Genomic DNA, 20,519 nt, shown 5'->3' on the forward strand with positions numbered 1-20,519 from the left:
GAGGAGACGGATGCCTCTTTGCGTGTGCCCAAACTGACACTATCTTGAAGACCCTGGTGAAACACCTGTGGGGCTGTGGCGAGGCCGAAGCACAGGCAGGTGAACTGCAGAGTCTTTCCCTTGCTGACAATCCTGAGGAATTTTCATGGAGGAGGGGTGAACAGGGACTTGGAAGTAGGCATCTTGAAGATCTATTGAGGCCATGAAGTCTCCCTCCCTGACACAAGCTCGAACGGAGTCTGCCGTTTCCATCCGAAACTTTGTCAGAGAAGGAACTTGTTGAGGGGTGAAAGGTCTATGACCGGCCTCCAACCCCCTGTTGCCTTTCTACCAGGAAGAGTCTGGAGTAGAACCCTGGACCTGGATCCTGAACCTCTTCCAACGCCCCTTTCTGAAGTAGCTTGGATATTCTCCTCCATCCAGGGCCCGTCCGCGGTCCGAGTCCGGTCGATAGGAAGGGACTTGGATGGGGGTAGGGATAGAGTGGGTGTAGACTGGAAGGGAGACGGTAGCCTGACTTGATAAACCTGCAGGGTCCAATCTTCCGCTCCTGCTTGCTGCCACACTGCCAATTGGCAGCCAAGCAACCCCCTACCTTCCGCTGACGGGCCGGATCTGGCCTAGAATTTCTTGCGGGGACCTCCCTCTCTTCTGTTGCCCTTCTGCTTCCGCTCCTTTGATGGAAAGGGACGAGTCTTCTCCCTATGGAACTTGTCCTTCGACACAGAGGTAAGGTTTCTTCTCCTCTCGCCTACGCACGGGAAAAGCCAGTCTCTGCGCTTCTCTTACCTGTTGGCTAATCTGTGGTGCTGGCCGTGGTCTATGGCCCCCGGGGTTGCGGAATTGGAGAGAGCCCTAGATTGGAGAGATCGCTCCTTCTTCTCCGCTGCCTTGCGAACTTCTTCCGCAGGAATAAGTTCTTTCTGGAACAGCGGGTTTTTTCCGTAAGTCCGGGAGGAGGTCTCTCACCACTGGCGATTTGGCCTCCTTGAAGGCATTCTCTCTCCTTTTCACCTCCATATTAGCCCACAGGACCGCTAAGTTGTCTGCTTGGTGCGAGAGTGTCTTGATCCCACACTGCATGAACGAAGACAAGTTCTGCTGCTGCTGAGGGCTGGAGCTCGGGTAAGAACTGCGGAAGTGCTGCCAGTAGACGTTCCATCCACGAATTCGTAGCGAGGGCCAGAGCTAGAGCGCGAATGAGTCCTCGGTTTCTGAGGGAGAGAGCAAAGGTGCTTTTTCTGAAGGGCGTCCAGACTGACATCTAAGAGATCTGCAAGGTCCTGGAATATGCAGACTCCCTTAGTTTGTCACCTGTTGGCCTATAATACCTGCTAGGCCCCCATGAGCAGGGATAGGAAGCCACCTCTGTTTCTCAGATACCCTAGTTGGTGAAGTCGTGGCTTCTCGGGACGCCTTTCTAGCCATGGCTAGCCCTAACCTGGTTGCTCCAGGGGAGGACTGACCGAGGGGTGGGGGGGCTGTGAATTCTTCAGGTTGAGCACCTTATGCACCTACTGACTGAAACTCCTGGTTCAGTTCCTCAGTTTCTGTTAGGCCATTGGCGCTTCTAATCAACGACAGAACTGGTGAATGATAAGGGCTCGGGCTCCGCAGGTGAGCTAGTCTGACTGCCGTCCGAATCGGGGTCAGAATCGGGCTCCGAATCAGAGTCAGAACTGTCACCCAAATCTGGAAACAGTTCCTCTGACTTCTTTTCCAAAAGGAACTTCTTCCTGGCTTCTTCCATCCTACGGGCAGACTCCTCTGACTGGTGTTCTTCTTCTCCACTTGCTGGGAAACCTCCTTTTTGGAGCTTAAGTAGTCCTCCACCGCCTGTTTGACCAGTTCGCAATGTCCAGTGCGGGAGTGAGGACCTGGGGCCCCCACTGTACCTAGGCTAACTGATGGAGGTGGTGCGGAGGTACTAGGCTCATGCCTAGGCCTAGCTTTTCGGGCATCACGCTGGCACTGGTCTCTCAGCGCGACCTAGGCCTTGCGGCATCGAAAGGTCTCCATTGATGCTCCTCCTTCGAGCGTTGTGGCTGGCTGGCTTCTTGCGTCGGGTTGCCGCAACTTCTGGAGGGGAGGGGCCTCCGGCTCCTGCGAGTTGGGTCCCGTTCCGGGCTCCTTAGCACTGTCCTCAGGATGGGAGGGTGAGGCATCAGGTCCGTCACCGGATCCCTCCTGGGGCGGGGCTGGACTGATGCGCCCGAGAGGAACAGGGGGGTTACCTTGGCACCCGGCTGTGTCTCGGTACTGCTATGGTCTATACCTAGATAGTTCGGCCTTTAGGCTAGGCGGGAACAAGCTCTCGGTTGAAGACCCCTTCTTGTTACGCTTTCGAGGCAGGAACATGGATCCCAGCCCCTAAGGTAGCTTCTTTCCTCTTACCTGCTTTCCTAGCCCCCGACGACGAAGGTTTCTTTAGCCTAAGTTTCTTGGGAAGGACACTAGGCTCACTAACTAGGTCCCCCGTTAATAAGGAGGAAGGATTACTAGGCCTAGTGTTCTCCAATTGGGCACTATCCCCCTCACACACGGCCTTAGGCCCCACAGTAGTCGGCCTAGGCCTAGGCTTATCGGCATCAACATTAGCGTCACTGAAAACACTCTCATGTGCCTCATAATAGAGCCTCCACTGACATTATTCCACTGCGCACAGGTTGAACACGATGCATCAGGGGAACATTCAAAACCCCTACAAGCAATACACCAAAGATGAGGATCCGAGGTTGGCGAAGGCAAAGATGTACCGCAACGCATGCCATCGGAAACACACACACAAATCCTCCCCGAAAAAACCCACCATAGATCCGCCTTCCATACTTACAGGGAAGTTAGGATGCTAGGTAATACTAAAGGATAAATAAAAGGATAGGAATAGGCACTGGGGAAGCACTCAAGCAACAGGGATGTCAAAGATATTATCACGATAAAGAAAGACTACAGTCGGCGGTCATGCGTTGTTTATCTCAAGTCGGGTCAAAGGCGGAAGGAGTAGTGTTGACACGACGGCTACCGCGAAAAGAATGGTATCACAATGACCTACCCAAGCTGGCCCGGCTCACCCCGCGCAGTTACCCCAGACCCAGGTACAGCGATTCAAGTTTGAACTCTTTGTATGCGGTATGCGGCGGCGCGTTTTCCGCGGATATCCTTTTGTTAGACAACCGACGGTTTGTACTTAGTCGGAACAAATCAGCACGTAAAGGAATAGGGCAATTGACTCGACACTGTCAAGAGACTAGGGTAAAACTGAAGACTTCCCGAGGACTCCTGACACGTCCCTCTGGGTGACGTTTTAATACCAGCCCTTTAGTGATGTACTTTGAAATATATGAAAAGACGTCACATGCCAATACACAAACACAATGCATATACATAAACAGAAACATTAGCAAAAGGCGTTAAGTACATTACTATAGCAGTCACCAATAAACAACGTTTCCCACCTCACTTGCGCAATTGTTGATCTCACCTTAACGTCAACCTATAACTATGCTGCAATGGTTATAAGAACACCGTCACCGAGACTCATTGGTAACGTTCCTTTGCTTCCAATTATACATTTCGTTCACAAAATCTTTTTATATTTTAATTCATGCTGCATAGTATATTTTTACTTTACTTAGGCAAAAATACACTTACTCTAGCGCATTATACTGTGAATAAGGTTAAAAGGTAAAGTGGACTTTAAAGATAATCTGCCATATCCAGAGAAGTCTGATGCAGGTTACTTTGAAGTGAGAGGGAGGTTGAATAGCGAGCGAGTAATAACCTGGCCCTGTATTAATACTTCACCGTCATCATTTAAGAGTGTATATATATATATATATATATATATATATATATATATATATATATATATATATATATATATATATATAATACTATATATATATATATATATATATATATACAGTGGTTCCTCAAGATACGAAATTAATCTGTTCCGAGGCGGCCTTCGTATAATGAGTTTTCGTATCTTGGAGCACATTTTACATGTAAAATGGCTAATCCGTTCCAAGCCCTCCAAAAAACCCCATTAAATTTCATAATAAAGCTAAATTGACCTATAAACAATGAAATACTACAACAATTTGGACCATTCAATACCTAAATTAAGAATAAAAATCGAAAACCTGTAAATAAAGTGTATATTAGTGTACAAGAAATATTATTACTGTAACGTAAAATGTGGAAGCTTACCTTTCGAGTGAGGCTATCTCCGATAGTGGCGGCAGAAGGAGGAGGAGGACAAACCGCAGATAACGTACGTACGTACGTACACTTAACTTTACGAAAACACACAAAAAATTTAAGGAAAACCATAAAACTAAAATTTACGATACACCTTAACAAAACTGTAACCTTGAAATTACAAAAATCTAGAAAATTACGTAAACATTTGTTTTCTTTTTTTATTTTTAACTTTTTTTTTTTTTACTTTTACGTAGGCTTTTTTTTTTTTTTTTTTTTTTTTTTTTTTTTTTTACAGAATTTTCAACTTCATCACCGCTTTCAATGTTCGGTTTTTCATCACTTGGTTCTTCCTTTTTTGCTTTCAACTTTCTGTTTTTTATCACTTGGTTCTTCCTTTTGCTTACTCCTGCTAATGCTGAAGGCCTCTTTAAAAAATAACGATCCAAGGAAGATTGCTTCTGCCTTACTTTTCACAATGTTCCTGAAACGACTCAAGCAAACGTCATCGAACTACCGCAAGCATACGACCTGTGTGAGCCTTTTCGGGGTGTCTTTTTTCAATAAACAATTGCACTTTATGAAAAGCGCCTAGAATATCCTTAATTTCTGCCGTTGTCATAGGCTCCTCCTCCTCTTCCTCGCCACTGCTAGAGAACTCCTCTTGAACGACGTTAAGTTGCATGGCCTCCAACTCCTTCAGGTCATCCGTCGTAAGCTCCTCTTGGTGCTCCTCGAGAAGGTCGTTGATGTCGTCCTCGTCGACGACCAGCCCCATGGACTTGCCGAGTGCAACGATCTCATCAAGATCTGGTTCCAAAACAGTTTTGGGATCATCAACTGTTTCTGACTCTTGCAGTACCAGCTTCGCCCACGTCGAATCCCTCGAAGTCAGCTGGCGGATACGGCATCAGGCCAGTTTCCTCCACGAGGAATTCAAGGTTCGCCTCAAACCTCCTGCCAAGCTAGGTCAATGAGTCGGATGCAAATGACGATGTCGAAATGCTCCTTCCGCAAAATTGACGCAAGGTGAGGTTTGTGGTATCGGTGATGTCGAAAACATCTCTTGAAAAGATGTTTGTGTACAGCTTCTTAAAGTTCCGGGGGGACATGCACTTGTTGGTCCATGGGCTGGAGGAGAGGGATGGTGTTGGGCGGAAGAAAAAGAATCTTAACGAAGGAATACTCCGCTAGGATATCTTCCTCGAGGCCAGGAGGTGGGGAGGGGCATTGTCCAACACCAGCAGACATTTCAGGGGGAGGCGCTTCTCTTCCAAAAAACTCTTCACAGTCAGGCCGAAAAACACAGATTTACCCACTCGGTGAACAAAAGCCTCGTTACCCAGGCTTTTGCATTAGCCCTCCACATCACTGGAAGCTTCTCCTTCAACACTTTGTGGACCTTGAAGGCTCAAGGAGTCTTGGAGTGATACACCAGTAGGGGCTTCACCTTGCAATCCCCACTGGCGTTCGAACAAAGTGCGAGCATAAGCCTGTCTTTCATAGGCTTATGCCTGGGTAGCTTCTTCTCTTCCTCCGTGATGTATGTCCGACGAGGCATTTTTTTCCAAAAAAGGCCAGTCTCATCACAGTTGAAGACTTGCTGAGAACTGTAGCCTTCCTTGGTCATCATCTCGTCGAACGTCTTTTTAAAGGCTTTGGCCGCTTTCGTGTACGAGCTGGCAGCCTCCCCATGACGCACCACCGAATGGATGCCAGTCCGTTTACGAAATTTCTCGAACCAGCCCATGCGAAGCCTTGAACTCTGTGGCGTTGAAGTCCCCCTTCCCCTCCCTCGTCTTCCGCCTGCGCAATCAAATCGCCGAAAATAGCACTGGCCTTGTGAGTGATTGCTGTCTCCGTTACTTTTATCCAGATGAGGAGCAGCCGTTCCATCTCATCGTGCACATGGCTCCTCTTGCTGGACAAAATAGTGATGCCCTTCGATGGTGTAGTTGCTTTGATGGCATCCTTCTGTTTAAGGATGGTGCCTATTGTCGACGGATTACGGCCGTATTCCTTTGCGATCACACTCAATCGCATACCAGCTTCGTACTTCTTTATGATCACCATCTTTGTCTCTAGAGACAGCATGCGCTTCTTTCCGTGAATTTCAACTTTCTTGGGACCCATGACTACGTTAATTTACGTAAAGTTACACAAATACGTAATAATACAGTCTTCGCACAACACGATAATATGTACTGCAACAAAATCACTAACGAATTTACTTTACTAAACGAAATCATTGGAGCGAACGAATGCCGATTGCGTACGGTAAAGTTTCGGGTGCGGAGTGGCCGAGCTAAGGGACGCCAGCACGTACGTATAGAAGATGCATGATGGGAGGGATGCTGTCCAATCAGAGAGAAGGATCTCATGGCTTGGCTAGCATCAGGAACCAATGGGAGAGCAGGAGGATGGTGGCGAGTCTACTAGCACTAAGATGGCGGCGTGCGGCGTGAGTTTCAAAATTGTTATTGGGCGAATCTCGGACTTTCAGAAACCTTTCTTATCTTGAAAAACTTTCGTATGTAGAGCAGTAAAATTTTTCGCATTGGCTTTCGTAACTTGGATTTTTCGTAAGTTGAGCCTTTCGTATCTCGAGGTACTACTGTATATATATATCATATTATATATATATATAATATTATTATCATATATATATATAATATATATATATAATATATAGATATATATAGATATATATATATATATATATATATAATATATATTATATATTATATATTATATATAATTAGATACTATATAGATATAATAAGACTACTATATATATATATATATATTATATATATATGATATATATTATATATGTATATGTATATGTATATATAGGATATATATATATATTATATATATATATATATATATATATATATATATATATATATATATTTTGTATATATATTTGTATTTTGTATATATGTATATATGTATTATATATATCTATATATATAGTATATATATATATATATATATATATATTTATATATATATATATATATATATATTATATATATATACTATATATGTTTGTATATAGATACGTATATATATATATATATATATATATATAGATATATATATATATATATATATATATATATATATATATATATATATATATATATATATATATATATATATATATATATATATATAGAATTTTCATAAGGCTTCGGTGATCTGAAACGGATATTTAAAGAAAAGTATGATTGTAAGTTGCCAAATGGTTTTATTCGCATATACAGAGTGGACTTTTCTTTGCATGTCTTTGCAATTTGACCGACTAACACTTTTGGGACGATTTAGGACCATTTACGCACATTTCCTCATAGCTCCAATATAATGTAATTTATTCATATTACTTAATTAGCCACTGATTATTATCAGTGGCTAATTAAGTAAGGAAAAATAGGTGTTTAATTTCTTGGCTTACGTAATTTCATCTTACCATAATGGGCCTACGTCTGTCCGTCCGTCCGTCTGTCATTCAATCACGGCCAAACGGCTGGTCCGATGGGCATGAAACTTGGCAGGATTATAGTGGGGACCCCTAAGATGGTTTATAATGGAGTTTCATCCTACTTCCTCCCGCCTCCGAAGGGGGTGGGAGTGAGAAGGGATTTCCTGAAACGGAGCTGGTCCTGCCCGTGAAACGGGCTGGTTATGCCCGTAGATTTAGTTACTTACGAAGTTATCATACATAATTTCTGTATATATATGACTTATCATTTGGAAAAGAATACTATAAGATAAACATCAGTGACATCAAAGAGGGTGGAGTTTGAGAAGGGGGTTGACAGAGAGAGAATGAGAGGGTGGAGTTTGAGAAGGGGGTTGACAGAGAGAGAATGAGAGGGAAAGTGAGAGTAGATGGGGTGTTAGGGAGAAGAAAGGAAAAAAGACAGGGAGGGTTAGAGAGAGAGAGACAGACAGACAGAGAAGAGCTGGTGTTTGAGAGAGAGAGAGAGAGAGAGAAAGTTGGTATTAGTGAGAAGAAAGAGGGAAAGAGACAGAAATGGTTGGAGAGAGAAAGAGAGAGTGAGAGAAAGGAGCAAGAGGGAGAGGAAGAGAGAGAGTAGGGAGGGTGTTAGGTAGGAGAAAGATGGAAAAAGTGAGAGAGAGAGAGACAGGCAGACAGACAGACAGACAGAGTTGGTATTAGTGAGAAGAAAGAGGGAAAGAGACAGAGATGGTTGGAGAATTAAAGAGAGAGTGAGAGACTGAGGGGGTGTTAGGTAGGAGAAAGATGAAAAAAGTGTGTGTGTGTGTGTGTGTGTGAGTGAGAGAGAGAGAGAGAGGAAGTTTATCAGTTGTCATTCAGAGTTATCCCAGGCAGCGCTGGGTCGGTCAGCTAGTAATCATAATGGCGTTATAGATTTTGGACGTTGTTGGTATAAAAAAAAAATATTTTTAACATACAAACCGACAGTACATATTTAATTGCCAATGATATTACAAGGGCAATACAGAAAGAAGAAATTATTAATATAATTTGAGAATGCTCTCTGTGACATAACTCGGCCTAACTATAATCTTATAAGATAAGGATATTGTGTTTATATCAAGGACGAAGTACAATTGCTGTCAGATATGTTCGATATGGTTCAGTGTGCACTTTGTAAATATGTAGTACAAGAATTCATACAAAATGTTTTGCCTCGAAACTTTAGCAAAGATAGAACATAATTAACATAATAGTATAAAAATAAAAAGATGTCTTATTATGTAAGAGAAAATGTGTATAATCCTTTTACCTATACAAACATAAATTTCAGTATATTTTATTTCATGAATAGGCACAATAATTAATGTATACAAACATAATAAAGAGTTTTGCCGAGAATCAGCGTACATTCAATGAGCAAGCATCTTCTGACGTATGTTCTCATCTCCCTCCATCAGAAGAAAGTAACGGAGCTCGGGGAGCTAGTCTTGTATGCATCAAGGCGAATCATCCTAATATGAAGTGTTTCTTAGCTAAATTTTAACTATTCTACGACTTGTTTTAAACTTTAATTTTTGTCTGTGCCCAATGACAGAAACAGCTGTTGGCCGAAGGGAATAAATGGAAGAGCAAAGCTATCATTTCATCTTTTCTTCAGAGTTGTGACCTCGAAGATAAGAAGTGATAAGAGAAAAGAGAAGAGTTATCTTAAAACAGCGAACACCATATGTACATACAATAAGAATAATTGCTTCTGAGAAAGACTGCCCCAAAGACGCATTACTATCAAAGTAAGGCAGAAAAAAGAGCATATTTTCTTAAGCATTGTGTGTGTACCTATACTGTAATAAATCAAAGCGCCATCAAAAGATACTTTTCCTTCTGCCTTACTTTGATAGTTGTTATATATTTTCATGCTGTTTACGAAAAAGGACAAAAATAAGGAAAGAAAAGAAAGGTGAATTTTCGGTACAACAAATCCTAGCTTCACTGTGAAGAGTACGTGAGCACTCACAGAGAACTCGCTATCTCCAAAGTTGCCGTTGTTATTGATTTCATAATCTCAATGAGGATGTGATCTTTCATAGTACGAAGTTATTTTGTGTGGGTCAGGCGACACGTCTACAGGAAAAATTGTCAGTTAGTACCAGTCGACTGCAAAGCTATGGCAGGTGTCAGAGACTAAAGGAAATATCGTTTGTTATAAAAACCGAAGTTCATTCCTTGAAGTTTTAATGTAATTCAGCATGTGTTAGGATTAAGTGGACTTGGCCAGACAAATTCGATTTCAGTGAACGTGTAGTCATTTGCTATATTCTGTAATCCCCAGTGCTTTGTGTGATTACAGTTAGTGGTCACAAGGGCAGCTCGAAGAAAAATATTGTATCATATTACAGAAGACTTCTCAAGATGACACTCATATGGAATCTGGATAAAGCGGAGCGAATATTGCGCTGTGGGATTCTCAGTGCATTACTGGCAACCGTAGCGCACTCGATATCGGACGTTGGATGCTGGACTGCATTTTTAATACTATGGTTGAATACCTCCATCTTATACGTCATCATGGCGTCTTTGCAGGTAGGTAATACAGAAACAAAGCATGTGAGGGAAAATAATGCAAAGCAAAAATTTTAAATGAACTCTTTGGATTACTGGTTTAGTCCTGAAAATATAAATTCTATTATAAACAAATTTAAAGCAAAGAATGTGAGTCTCAAATAATATCGTACATATAATAGTATTGTTAGAAATGAAAGTCAAGTCATTTTAAGAAACGAATGACGGGTCGAGTGTTCTTCATGTTAGGGAATTGGTTTGAACGAAAAAATTCAGCAAATAAAAGCGATCGTTTGTAAAATATACGAAGTAAGAATTAATAAAAGGCTCATAAATAAAATGAGGTATAATAAGATATGGTAGTAAGGCATGATCCGACTACAGCTTACTTGGAACGAGTGCAAGATTTTCCCCTGTCGCATACGTTATAATCATTATATTCCTAACTTAACTTAGTACTATTAATACTAAACAATAAGGATCAAATAAAAAGGACACAAATTAAACTCGTTCATATATTCTCAGTTGTAAGTGGAAACACAAAATAATTGAACAAAAACAGCCTAAATTTAGTACAACAAAAAAATTACGACGTGCTAAACTCTACGGTCACATAGAGCCTTGTTTCACCAACGAAAATTAAATTAAATTTACTCTATTTAATTATAAATGATTTTTCTGTGCTGTTTAACATACACATTACTTATTTTTTACATTTTTATTCTAATAAAAAAAAACATTTATATATCCCATCCTAGAATTCCTGTATTTTTAACTCCATAGACCTTTCCTAACAACCAACAACAACAAAGTATTTTGTAAAATTACTCCCCGAGTAAGCGAAAATGACTAGCTTGTGTTAAAAAAAAAAGATAAAGATCTACTCCTCAGCATGATGTGTATCTTATTATATAGAATGTAAAGATATTCAGTTTGGGAAAAATTAATACACTGGTTAGCAAGGAAACGGAGAAGACATAGAGATCAGTGGACTAACCGCTTAATTACTGGCAGAAGTGGGGCGTTGGGGATGACTGACACTAGCGCGATTGTGACCCTGAGTTTATATTTATAACTTGATCTAACAACAGTTTTTTATGAAATGGCCTGATTGTGATAAAAACGTAAAAAACAAAACCCTGGGATATCGTATTACGATGAAAGACTTCATGACAATACTAGTGAAAAAGAGAAGCACATAGCCACGAGAACAGCGTCTGGCAACTCTATAGGACAGGCCATCACCGAGCCTTGGCTGAAATTTTCATGGGTGGCGGCTCATACAGCATTAAAAGTTGTACAGACAACTCGATTGCTAAGAAACTTCGGCGCATTTTTTACTCGTTTACTCCTAAGTCCACTGAAATGCCACACTAAAAATACAATGGCAAGGATTTTAACAATCAAGGCTATCCAGACTCTAACATTTGGACGTTTCATTTCCATTCATTTGTGAATTTCACGTACTATGAAATACGCGGGATGCAGGTGAATTTCATTTATGATCCTTATCCGTAGAAAATAAACATAAATAAAATTGATTTTACGACACCGAATAATGAGCCCACAGAGATGGGTTTTCTTACACCTGGATAGGATACTGTAGAATGATATACAACTTTTTTTTTAAGGGGTTAGAGTTACTCTATCTTTCTACTTCTAAATAACTCTAGTACTTGTCAATCTTTTATTACAAAGGTTCCCACAGACGGCCGCGCTGTCGTGATAACAGGATGCGACTCTGGCTTCGGACTAGCTCTAGCATTACACCTCAACAAACTGGTGTGTATATTGTATATATTCATGATAAACATTGGTGTGTATGTATGTATATATATAATATATATATATATATATATATATATATATATATATGACATCATATATACAGACATATAATCACAAAAAGGTGAATGGAAACCGGGACTTTGAACAATCTTGTTTTGTAGTTTATTTTACTATTAGTACTACAAAAGTACTTGTTCAGACCAGGTTTTCATTCACCTTCTTACACGGATTTTGTGACATTCTCAAGCACGTTTTCCTTCGTGCTCAATACGTTGGATATACTATGTACGTATGTATGTATGTGTGCGTGCGCGCACGTAATTTTCACTGAAAAGCAATTGCTTTAGTGGCATCAAGAAGTTCCTTGCAGGCCTTCATATGGTCGGAGTTTTTCCTGGTACGTTAAAACTGACACATGAGAATCGCAAAGAAATCCGACATTATGAAAAAACTTCTTGCTGTCACTAAAGCTTTTGCTTTCTGTGAAAACTATTAAAATATAAGTATATATTAAATAGTGAGTGTATTTTGAGAAATTGAGAACTATTACTCTTCTCTTGCTTAGGGTCTTCGCGTGTTTGCGGGCTGTTTATTCGCTGATTCTAGCGATGGCGCCAGAAAGCTGCGACAAGTTGGGTCTTCTACTTTACACGTTCTTCAGCTGGACGTCACTTCGCAGGATCAAATAAAAAAGGCAGTCGATGAGGTTAGAAGTCATCTTCCTGAAGGAGGTAAGGGCAGTTCTCAGGTGAGGATGATAATATTAATGAAAATTTATCTGCTCCAAGTTTTTTGTTCAACATGTGAGGATGAAGATGGTTGTTTTTTAGCATTTTGGAAATGCTCTAGTTATAAAGTAATATCAATATGAGGAAGAGGAAGAGAAATAATGGACCGAGAGATGCGTGAATAACAAGTTGGGCAGAAACAGCTCAATGCACAGACGCGCACACAGATATTTAAACTCAGATATACGTCTGTATCTCTTCTGACAACAGCGATACCCATCAGCACGATAAGAATAATGATAACGCTATGGTAAACGTTGATAGTGATATTATCAGTCTGAAAATTTACTAAGAATAGCTCACTGTCGATACACAAGACTTGTATTATTATTATAACCATGATAACTCACTCGATAGTATCTCGTATCAGTCTCGAAACTGTGTAGTTCCCAATGATGGTATGTGGTTTAAGGCTATGAATGTTATCACCGACTTCTAATATTCCTGATCTCAATAGGATCGGAAATATATCTACAATTTGTACTATCATATTTATTTTTTCTCTCAACTTTGTATAATTAGCTTATTTGTAAATTCCATTTAAATGAAAAATGATGTCAACCTAATTCCCAGAAATGTACATCAACGTGGTTTTTGCAAAGTGTTACCTACATCGCTTAACTTTCTCAAATTTTTAAACAAGAAGAGACAGGCAAACTGGTGTCAATATAGACTGTTCAGCTCTTCGAAAACTTAGGTGCCCACAGAGATGGGTTTGATACGAACATTTATGTATTCTTACACCTGGATAGGATACTCAAATCAGATTCAGTTTGTGTAACTAAATCTTACACCTAGATAGGATAACCATAAATTCAGTCTGTGTAGATTTAGACCCTAAGGGTCTACAAAGATAATTTCAGTATCTATATTTTTGTGCTGAACATAATGATGAAACCAGACTTGAACCGACAACACGCCAGTGACACTAAACTGGTTTGCGCACACAAAAATGAAGTCGCATCAGATGACTTCGGTGAATACGGGACCCGAAAAGTGCTAAGTCGAAGGTCAATGTCTTCTCGAAGACACCATGAATGAAGGCCGATGACGAAACGATCCTTAGAATTCTCGAATGTAAACTAAAGACAAAGCTCTGATAAGAAGTTGGTAGTTTTGCAAGCGATTCTTCTGGAGACGTATCACCCTTCACGCATGCTCTCTTTGCCTGCTTCGAAGAAGACAGGCGTGGTTCGGTTCTCGAATGATGAGATTTGCAGAGTCCCAAAATTCAGAATATACTGACCGTGGTTTCTTGTTAAACGTTGGTTATCACCCACCCAAAATTACTTTGTAGATATATGGACATGTATGCATGTTCTGGTATCATATTTACAATTATCTTTGTTTATATATATTACCGTTGTCGGTATCACACTCATAATCTTTACTGATAGTGTTTCTTCAAGCCTATACGCTTTCGAACTTCCTTTGTATTAATAATAATAATAATAATAATAATAATAATAATAATAATAATAATAATATTATTATTATTATTATTATTATTATTATTATTATTATTATTATTATTATTATTGTTATTGTTATTGTTATTGTTATTGTTATTGTTATTACCTCTCCTCCCAATGATGGCACCGCTCGTCTTTAAAACTTGTCTTTGCGCGAAGAGGTGCTGTGGGGCGTCGTGAATAACGCCGGCATGGCCACTTACGGAGAGGTGGAGTGGGTGTCGCTGGACACCTACAGGAAAATGGCCGAGGTCAACGTCTTCGGCGTCATCGCCGTCACGCAAGCCTTCCTCCCAATGATCAGGAGAGCCAAAGGTCAGTCAGTGTCAGAGAACGTGTATGGCCTCGAAAATGTTGTTTAGCTTTGGATTACTGAATATCAAATTATTATCATTATTATTATTATTTTAGTTTTTAAAAGCCTATAATAAAATCCGAGAGGATCTGATCTTGTTTGTCCTCCCCGGGGTGACAGTCGGGGAGACATGACACAGCCATCTAGCCCCTGCAAACCGCTTTATCCACTCCAGTTCGAGGTAGGTAGGGAAACGGGTGGGTAGGGGAGACATCGACCCTCCTCCTGCAAACCTGTTTGTCAGCCCCGTGTGGACTGGGGTAGGTAGGTAGGGGAATGGGATGGTAGGGGATGTAGCACCTCCGGGTTCCAGCACGCGTAGTGTGCGCCAACTAGCTCGTGTTATATGATTCGCATTTAAAGGTGGTACATGATATTTGCTCTCAACTAGTAGTTACTCTCCTGCCTACAAATCATAACACACTCTTTGCTAAAATAACTGGTAGTTTTCATAGTAGAAAAAGATGCAAACGACCACTTCCATCATTAGAAAAAAAAAATCTGAACCTAATAAGATCTAGATGGAGATTTTTCTTGCTTGTTGCGCTCAACTGTCAGTGAACCAAAGCTTTAGGCAGCCGCACGGTAGATGAGGGTCTAGCTGGGACTTCCCAAGACGTTACAAAGATTGTTTTGCTCCACGTTTAATATATGAATTTTGTATACCTTACTCATATTTGTATTTGTTTCAAAAGCTTGTATAAAGAACTAACGAAATTTTTTTTTCGAATGATGTGACATCCACTAATGAAATTTAAATGAATTACTTTGAAATCTCGATGATTTACAAATCCCATGATTCAGAAGATGTTATTTAAATTAATACCTAAACTAACGCTTCTCTGAAAAAGTTAGAAAATCGTGCACTTATAATGAGGAGTAAATCTGCAGTTTTAGTTATAAACATACCACAAACAATACAGTTAAACTAGCTACAGCTCAGAAATAGGACTGTAACAACCATACACATTATTATGTGCCTATGAACTATCAAAACAAATTTAGACACTGATTATACGAAGCTTTTGTATAAGTCATTCACCATAATGTTCCAAGTGATAATACATTATTAATCTTATATAAAATGACATCCGGTACATATTCAACTCCTAAGCAAGCCTCTCTTTATTGGTCAATGAAAGTCCCGAGGGCCACACCAGGCCTCCTGCTCTCTTTAACACTTCACAAGTTCACACCATTAAGTTCCCAACGTTGCTGAGCTGTCATGTCATTTTGCTGACGTTGCCAACGAAGGCGTATTAAACAGGTCTTTCGTTTCAAACATCAGTTTTTAGTCGCCAGAGTGTATTAGAAACCTTTGAATAACTCATACGTACTATAAAACAGTAGCCTTTTTTTTAAGATGGATAAAATAAGAAATATAGGAATATGTTAAATAGGTCTACATGAAGTTACAAACACAAATGCATGTAGATGCATTCAAGAAGTACTTCTTTCTATTTGTAGAAATACGTCTGTTTCATAAACAGTGATAAAGACATCAACATTTCCACTTTTTCAGGACGAGTCGTTAACATATCGAGTGGTCTCGGTAGAATGGCTGTGCCTATGCGTTCTCCTTACGTCATTACGAAATACGCCGTCGAGGGATTCAATGATGTTCTAAGGTTAGACAGAATGGACTGCTCATTCTTCATTGAAAATCATCATTTCAGTTAACTGTAATGTTGTATTACATTCAATATGTTTTCTTTATTCAATTTACTTGTCATAGCAGGGGTTTAGAAGAGTTCGACCATGGGTTACTGTTTTTATGAGTAAAATAATTTTTCTTTAATACTCTACCGGCCCCGCCCCCACAAAAAAAATTACTGAGCTAGTCCTGTGCAGCGTCATTTCTTTGTTTTGCGAGCAGCACTTGAAAATAAATAAGACAATGATCCTAAGATATTATTCCTCATAGTGTCCTAATAGTGACATAATATACTAATAAGCCTTGAGGGATGCCAGATCATTTTAGCTCCAAAGAAAGGACTTTGCCATTAATTTTAAATTTATGTTTATCCTATTTTGGTGCAGGTATGAAATGAAGTCCTGGGGTGTACATGTGTCTGTTGTGGAGCCAGGCAATTATATTGCAGGTGAGAAATAATCCGTCCTTAAAGTTTAGGATGATACGTGATTTTCTGCATATAAGTGTGCATCAATACTCCTTACGTCTGACTATGCTATCAGACCAGATGATTGATATTTTTAAGTTGAACACCAAAGTCCGCGAATATTATTTTCTTTCGATACTAAGTCAGGGAGGATTTGAATATTAGAAAACAGCTTTTGGTGTAAATGGTTCTGTAATTTTATTTTAGAAATTAACATATAAACTCCAAGTATGCTTTCAGCTAAACTTTTGCCTTTATAAAAAAAAATTATGTAAGAAATTAATGTGGTGATGATCCTGAAATTATTCACCAAGATTTCTCTCTCTCTCTCTCTCTCTCTCTCTCTCTCTCTCTCTCTCTCTCTCTCTCTCTCTCTCTCTCTCTCTCTCTCTCTGATGATGTTAAAAGGCATTGCTTCTCACCACTGACCCTCCTCATCTTACGCCCTCAGGCACCAGCATCTTTACGGAGGAGAGCATCAAATCAGACGCCGCAAAAATGTGGTCTAACATGGGAGAAGAGGTACGATCTGACTACGGCGAGGAACACTTCAATGCCAGAGTGGCACTAATGAAGCAATATGCCACTGGTGGGGTACGTATTTGCCTCGAACATAACTATGCTAATTTGTCTTTTGTTTTCAATTTCTACATCTCTTTGCTTTTGTGGAATATCTTGATATAAGGAAAATTGATTTCGTGTAAGAAAGAAATAGGAGGTTGTATTGTAAGGACAACTCTCAGCTTATGTCAACCCATGAAGGGTCATCTAAATGTTTTTCAGGGGTACCTACATGATAGTGAGGATTTCCCATCAGTACCATACATATTTTTCTCGCCAGACTGACAAGGATTTTAGATTACTTATTAATTTATAAGGTTTTTTACAATAACATGTTTGATTTGTTTTCTGTTTCTCGCGGTGAATACGCTTCTGAAAATTATATCACTCAGGTGCCACTTGTTTTATTTTTCTGTAAAAGAAAACTACTGAGATGGCCATGTGCCTGTCCGTCCGCACTTTTCTGTCCGCCCTCAGATCTTGAAAACGATTGAGGCTAGAGGGCTGCAAATTGGTATGTTGATCATCCAGCCTCCAATCATCAAACTTACCAAGTTGCAGCCCCTATAGCCTCAGCATATTTTAAATTTTATTCAAGGTTAAAGTCAGTCATGATCGTGTGTTTGGCACCGCTATAGGTGCCAACAACACAGGCCACCCTGGGCCATGGCTAAATGTTTCATGGGGCCACGGCTAAGAGTTTCATAAGGCATTATACGCTGACAGAACACTCGACTGCGCAGAAGAAACTTCGGTGCCTCTTTTTACTTGTTTTCTCTTTCCCCTCACCAGTAAACTCAAACTCAGTTTAGGGAAAGTTATCACTTGAGCTATTTTCTGTTGGCCGAAGTTCCCTCATTCTCTCTCCCTTTCGTCAGCTTACTGATCTGTCCTTGGTCATCAACGCCTTCACCGAAGGCCTCCTTCAGCGCTACCCTCAGGAGCGGTACAACGCCATGGATCTCTACTTCAAGGTCAGGCTGTTCATCGCGAGCCATCTACCGGAGATCTTCTACGACAACATCTACATCGACTATCTCAAGAAATGCTGTCTCCGGGAGGCGCTGGATATTTGATGGAGAAATAAGTGGAAAAGAAGGAAAATCCGAATTGTATTTCTGTGATAAATGTCCACCTTGATGCTGGTTTCATCCTGCGGAAAAATGGGTTTTCATTCAGGTTCCGCATTATCATTTATCAGGGATGATCGTGATCATGTGATAATAATAATAATAAGAACTATAAATTGTTTTTATATACATTGCGTTCAGTGCATACGCTTATGTAATTTTCATTAAGGAAAGTCTTATGAATTTGACCCAGATTGGATATTGTTATATATATTATCTAGTTGTGCCGATATTCCTTCAATGGGATTTTATAAGTGAAAATGACAGGCTGGTGGCGCATTTTCACGATGCATAATTCTAAGCCTCCTTTGCTCATAAAACTTCCACTTTCAATCATTTCTTCTAGAGATGATCAAATTCATTCTATGATCTAAGCTAGGTATCAGTAAGGACGGCTATGACCATTTCAGAGTACTTTTCAATAATCATTTTATTATTTTGTATAGCAGGGTATTATGACAAATATATGATGTTTATGTTCAGATTATTTGAGTGACAGTTTCGGTATCCTTTTCAAGGTGATGTAAGACGTCCCTGACTCTGTATCTCGGGTACTTGTCCTAACTCTTGTGATACTCAGGTTTTGCTTTCATGAAAACTATAAGAAAAGTACCAACTTCCATTTTATTTTATTTTATTTACTTTATTTTGTGTTATTTTTATTTATTTATTTATTGTTATGTGCAGTTAAATCCAAATATAAATTAGGCTTCTTGCAGTATAATATGTATGTTATGAGTAGATTTCCTTATTTTTTTTCATTAACTTCTGCTGACTTGCTTATATTCCTCCTAACGCTTTGGTCTACCACCAGTGAATCTCACATCAATTAGATAGACAGATTTGCTTATCATCAAACAATCCTATTGTAACGGATGGAGTGGAATGGAATGGAATATAGAGTTTATTCCAAAGGCGAAGCACTGAGACATGTGAGGTCATTCAGCGCTGACAGGGAAATTGAGTAGAAAGGTTTGAAAGGTGTAACAGAAGGAAAACGTCGCAGATGCGCTATGAAACAATTAATAGGAGAGGGTGGATAGCAAGATGGAAGAAAGATAATATGAATGGGGGTACGGTAAAAGGAATGAAAGGGGTTCTAGCTAGGGACAGAAGGAACACTGCAAAGAACCTTTTGTAATGCCTACAGTGCATCCCGTGAGGTGCACTGACGATGCAGTTTGCCGAAAGTTACAGATAATTAGCATAGACTATACGAACCAAAACAAACTTATACCACTGCGATGCGTAAGCAAACCAAAATATTCTACTTTGAAAATTTCGTGTACATAGAAATTCGCGGTTCTTTGCTAGGTAATCTCAAGCCCAGTGAAGAGGCTTAATTAATCTAATACTACCACCACTACTGAGTGATGGTGAACAGATACGACACTGAATAATCATGAAATCCACAGGGTTTGGACGTCATTATTATCGCTGTCATCGGAAGATGTTAAATTCGTCTTCCAGGATGAACTATTCACCAATGACAGCAATTATCTTTTCGTTGCGTTTCTTAATGACTATTAAGGATAATTAATGAAACGATCTTCAACATAAGAACAACTTTATTGACAAAATACAGATGTTGATCATCAAAGCTCCTCCAAGCCTATACATCCTCTATAACAGTCACTTAGTTAGGAAGTTGTGACAACCTTTACGCCACATTTTACATCAAAAAGCCTAAGTTGGTAAATGTTAGGTTAGGCCTACACTTTACGTTATTATAAAGATTGTTATTGTGAACATGTAAAAGTTACTGTTATCAAGCTATTAGTGTAAAAGGTTAAAAGCATTACTATCAGAGCAAAGTTAAAACTTATTATTACAGAGGTTGGTATCGCCAAAGCCATGGTCATAAAATATATTGAAAATACAAGACGAAACCTTTCGTTTTCATAAATGTTCTTTTGGTCACTGAAAGGAACGACTCCTTTCCTTACTGCGCCATTACTGGAAAGGATAATGTGCAAGTCAAAGTTGAATTCAGATCTAAGAATAAATTTGATAGAGGAAATGTTTTCTTCTGAGTATTACCAAATGACCCACGCATATGCACTGAAGCTTG

The 20,519-nt window shown here is 39.7% G+C and overlaps 2 protein-coding genes across 4 annotated transcripts in view; one reads left to right on the forward strand and one right to left on the reverse strand.

Annotated features, from left to right (window-relative positions):
* Positions 1-9,670: 9,670 nt before the first annotated feature.
* LOC135224585 (D-beta-hydroxybutyrate dehydrogenase, mitochondrial-like) lies at positions 9,671-19,139 on the forward strand. 3 transcript variants are annotated; one of them, XM_064263717.1, is made up of 9 exons: positions 9,671-9,814; positions 10,072-10,255; positions 11,933-12,016; positions 12,588-12,753; positions 14,442-14,597; positions 16,160-16,265; positions 16,678-16,739; positions 17,209-17,351; positions 18,197-19,138. In XM_064263717.1, the coding sequence occupies exons 2-9, from the start codon at positions 10,085-10,087 to the stop codon at positions 18,392-18,394; spliced, it is 1,086 nt and encodes a 361-aa protein (XP_064119787.1). In that variant the 5' UTR covers positions 9,671-9,814; positions 10,072-10,084; the 3' UTR covers positions 18,395-19,138. The 3 variants fall into 3 exon arrangements, with proteins under 3 accessions (XP_064119787.1, XP_064119788.1, XP_064119786.1); XM_064263718.1 differs by having other exon boundaries at positions 9,748-9,842; positions 18,197-19,139; XM_064263716.1 differs by having other exon boundaries at positions 9,756-10,255; positions 18,197-19,137.
* A 583-nt stretch (positions 19,140-19,722) lies between these two features.
* Positions 19,723-20,519, reverse strand: part of LOC135224586 (phospholipase A2 group XV-like) — a 29,457-nt gene continuing 28,660 nt past the window's right edge. Inside the window, exon 8 of the mRNA XM_064263720.1 lies at positions 19,723-20,519. This exon is cut by the window's right edge and continues 1,550 nt beyond it. The gene's annotated coding sequence lies outside the window, so the exon portion shown is untranslated.

This window comes from Macrobrachium nipponense, chromosome 12, assembly GCF_015104395.2.
Source record: "Macrobrachium nipponense isolate FS-2020 chromosome 12, ASM1510439v2, whole genome shotgun sequence".
Lineage (NCBI taxonomy): Eukaryota > Metazoa > Arthropoda > Malacostraca > Decapoda > Palaemonidae > Macrobrachium > Macrobrachium nipponense.

Bases quoted from the DNA above. Each gene is read 5' to 3' on its own strand.
- LOC135224585 (XM_064263717.1), top strand. From the start codon at position 10,085: ATGACACTCATATGGAATCTGGATAAAGCGGAGCGAATATTGCGCTGT. The intron at 12,017-12,587 runs GTGTGTATATTG...TCTCTTGCTTAG, and splicing joins CATTACACCTCAACAAACTG to GGTCTTCGCGTGTTTGCGGG. The intron at 16,266-16,677 runs GTTAGACAGAAT...ATTTTGGTGCAG, and splicing joins GGATTCAATGATGTTCTAAG to GTATGAAATGAAGTCCTGGG.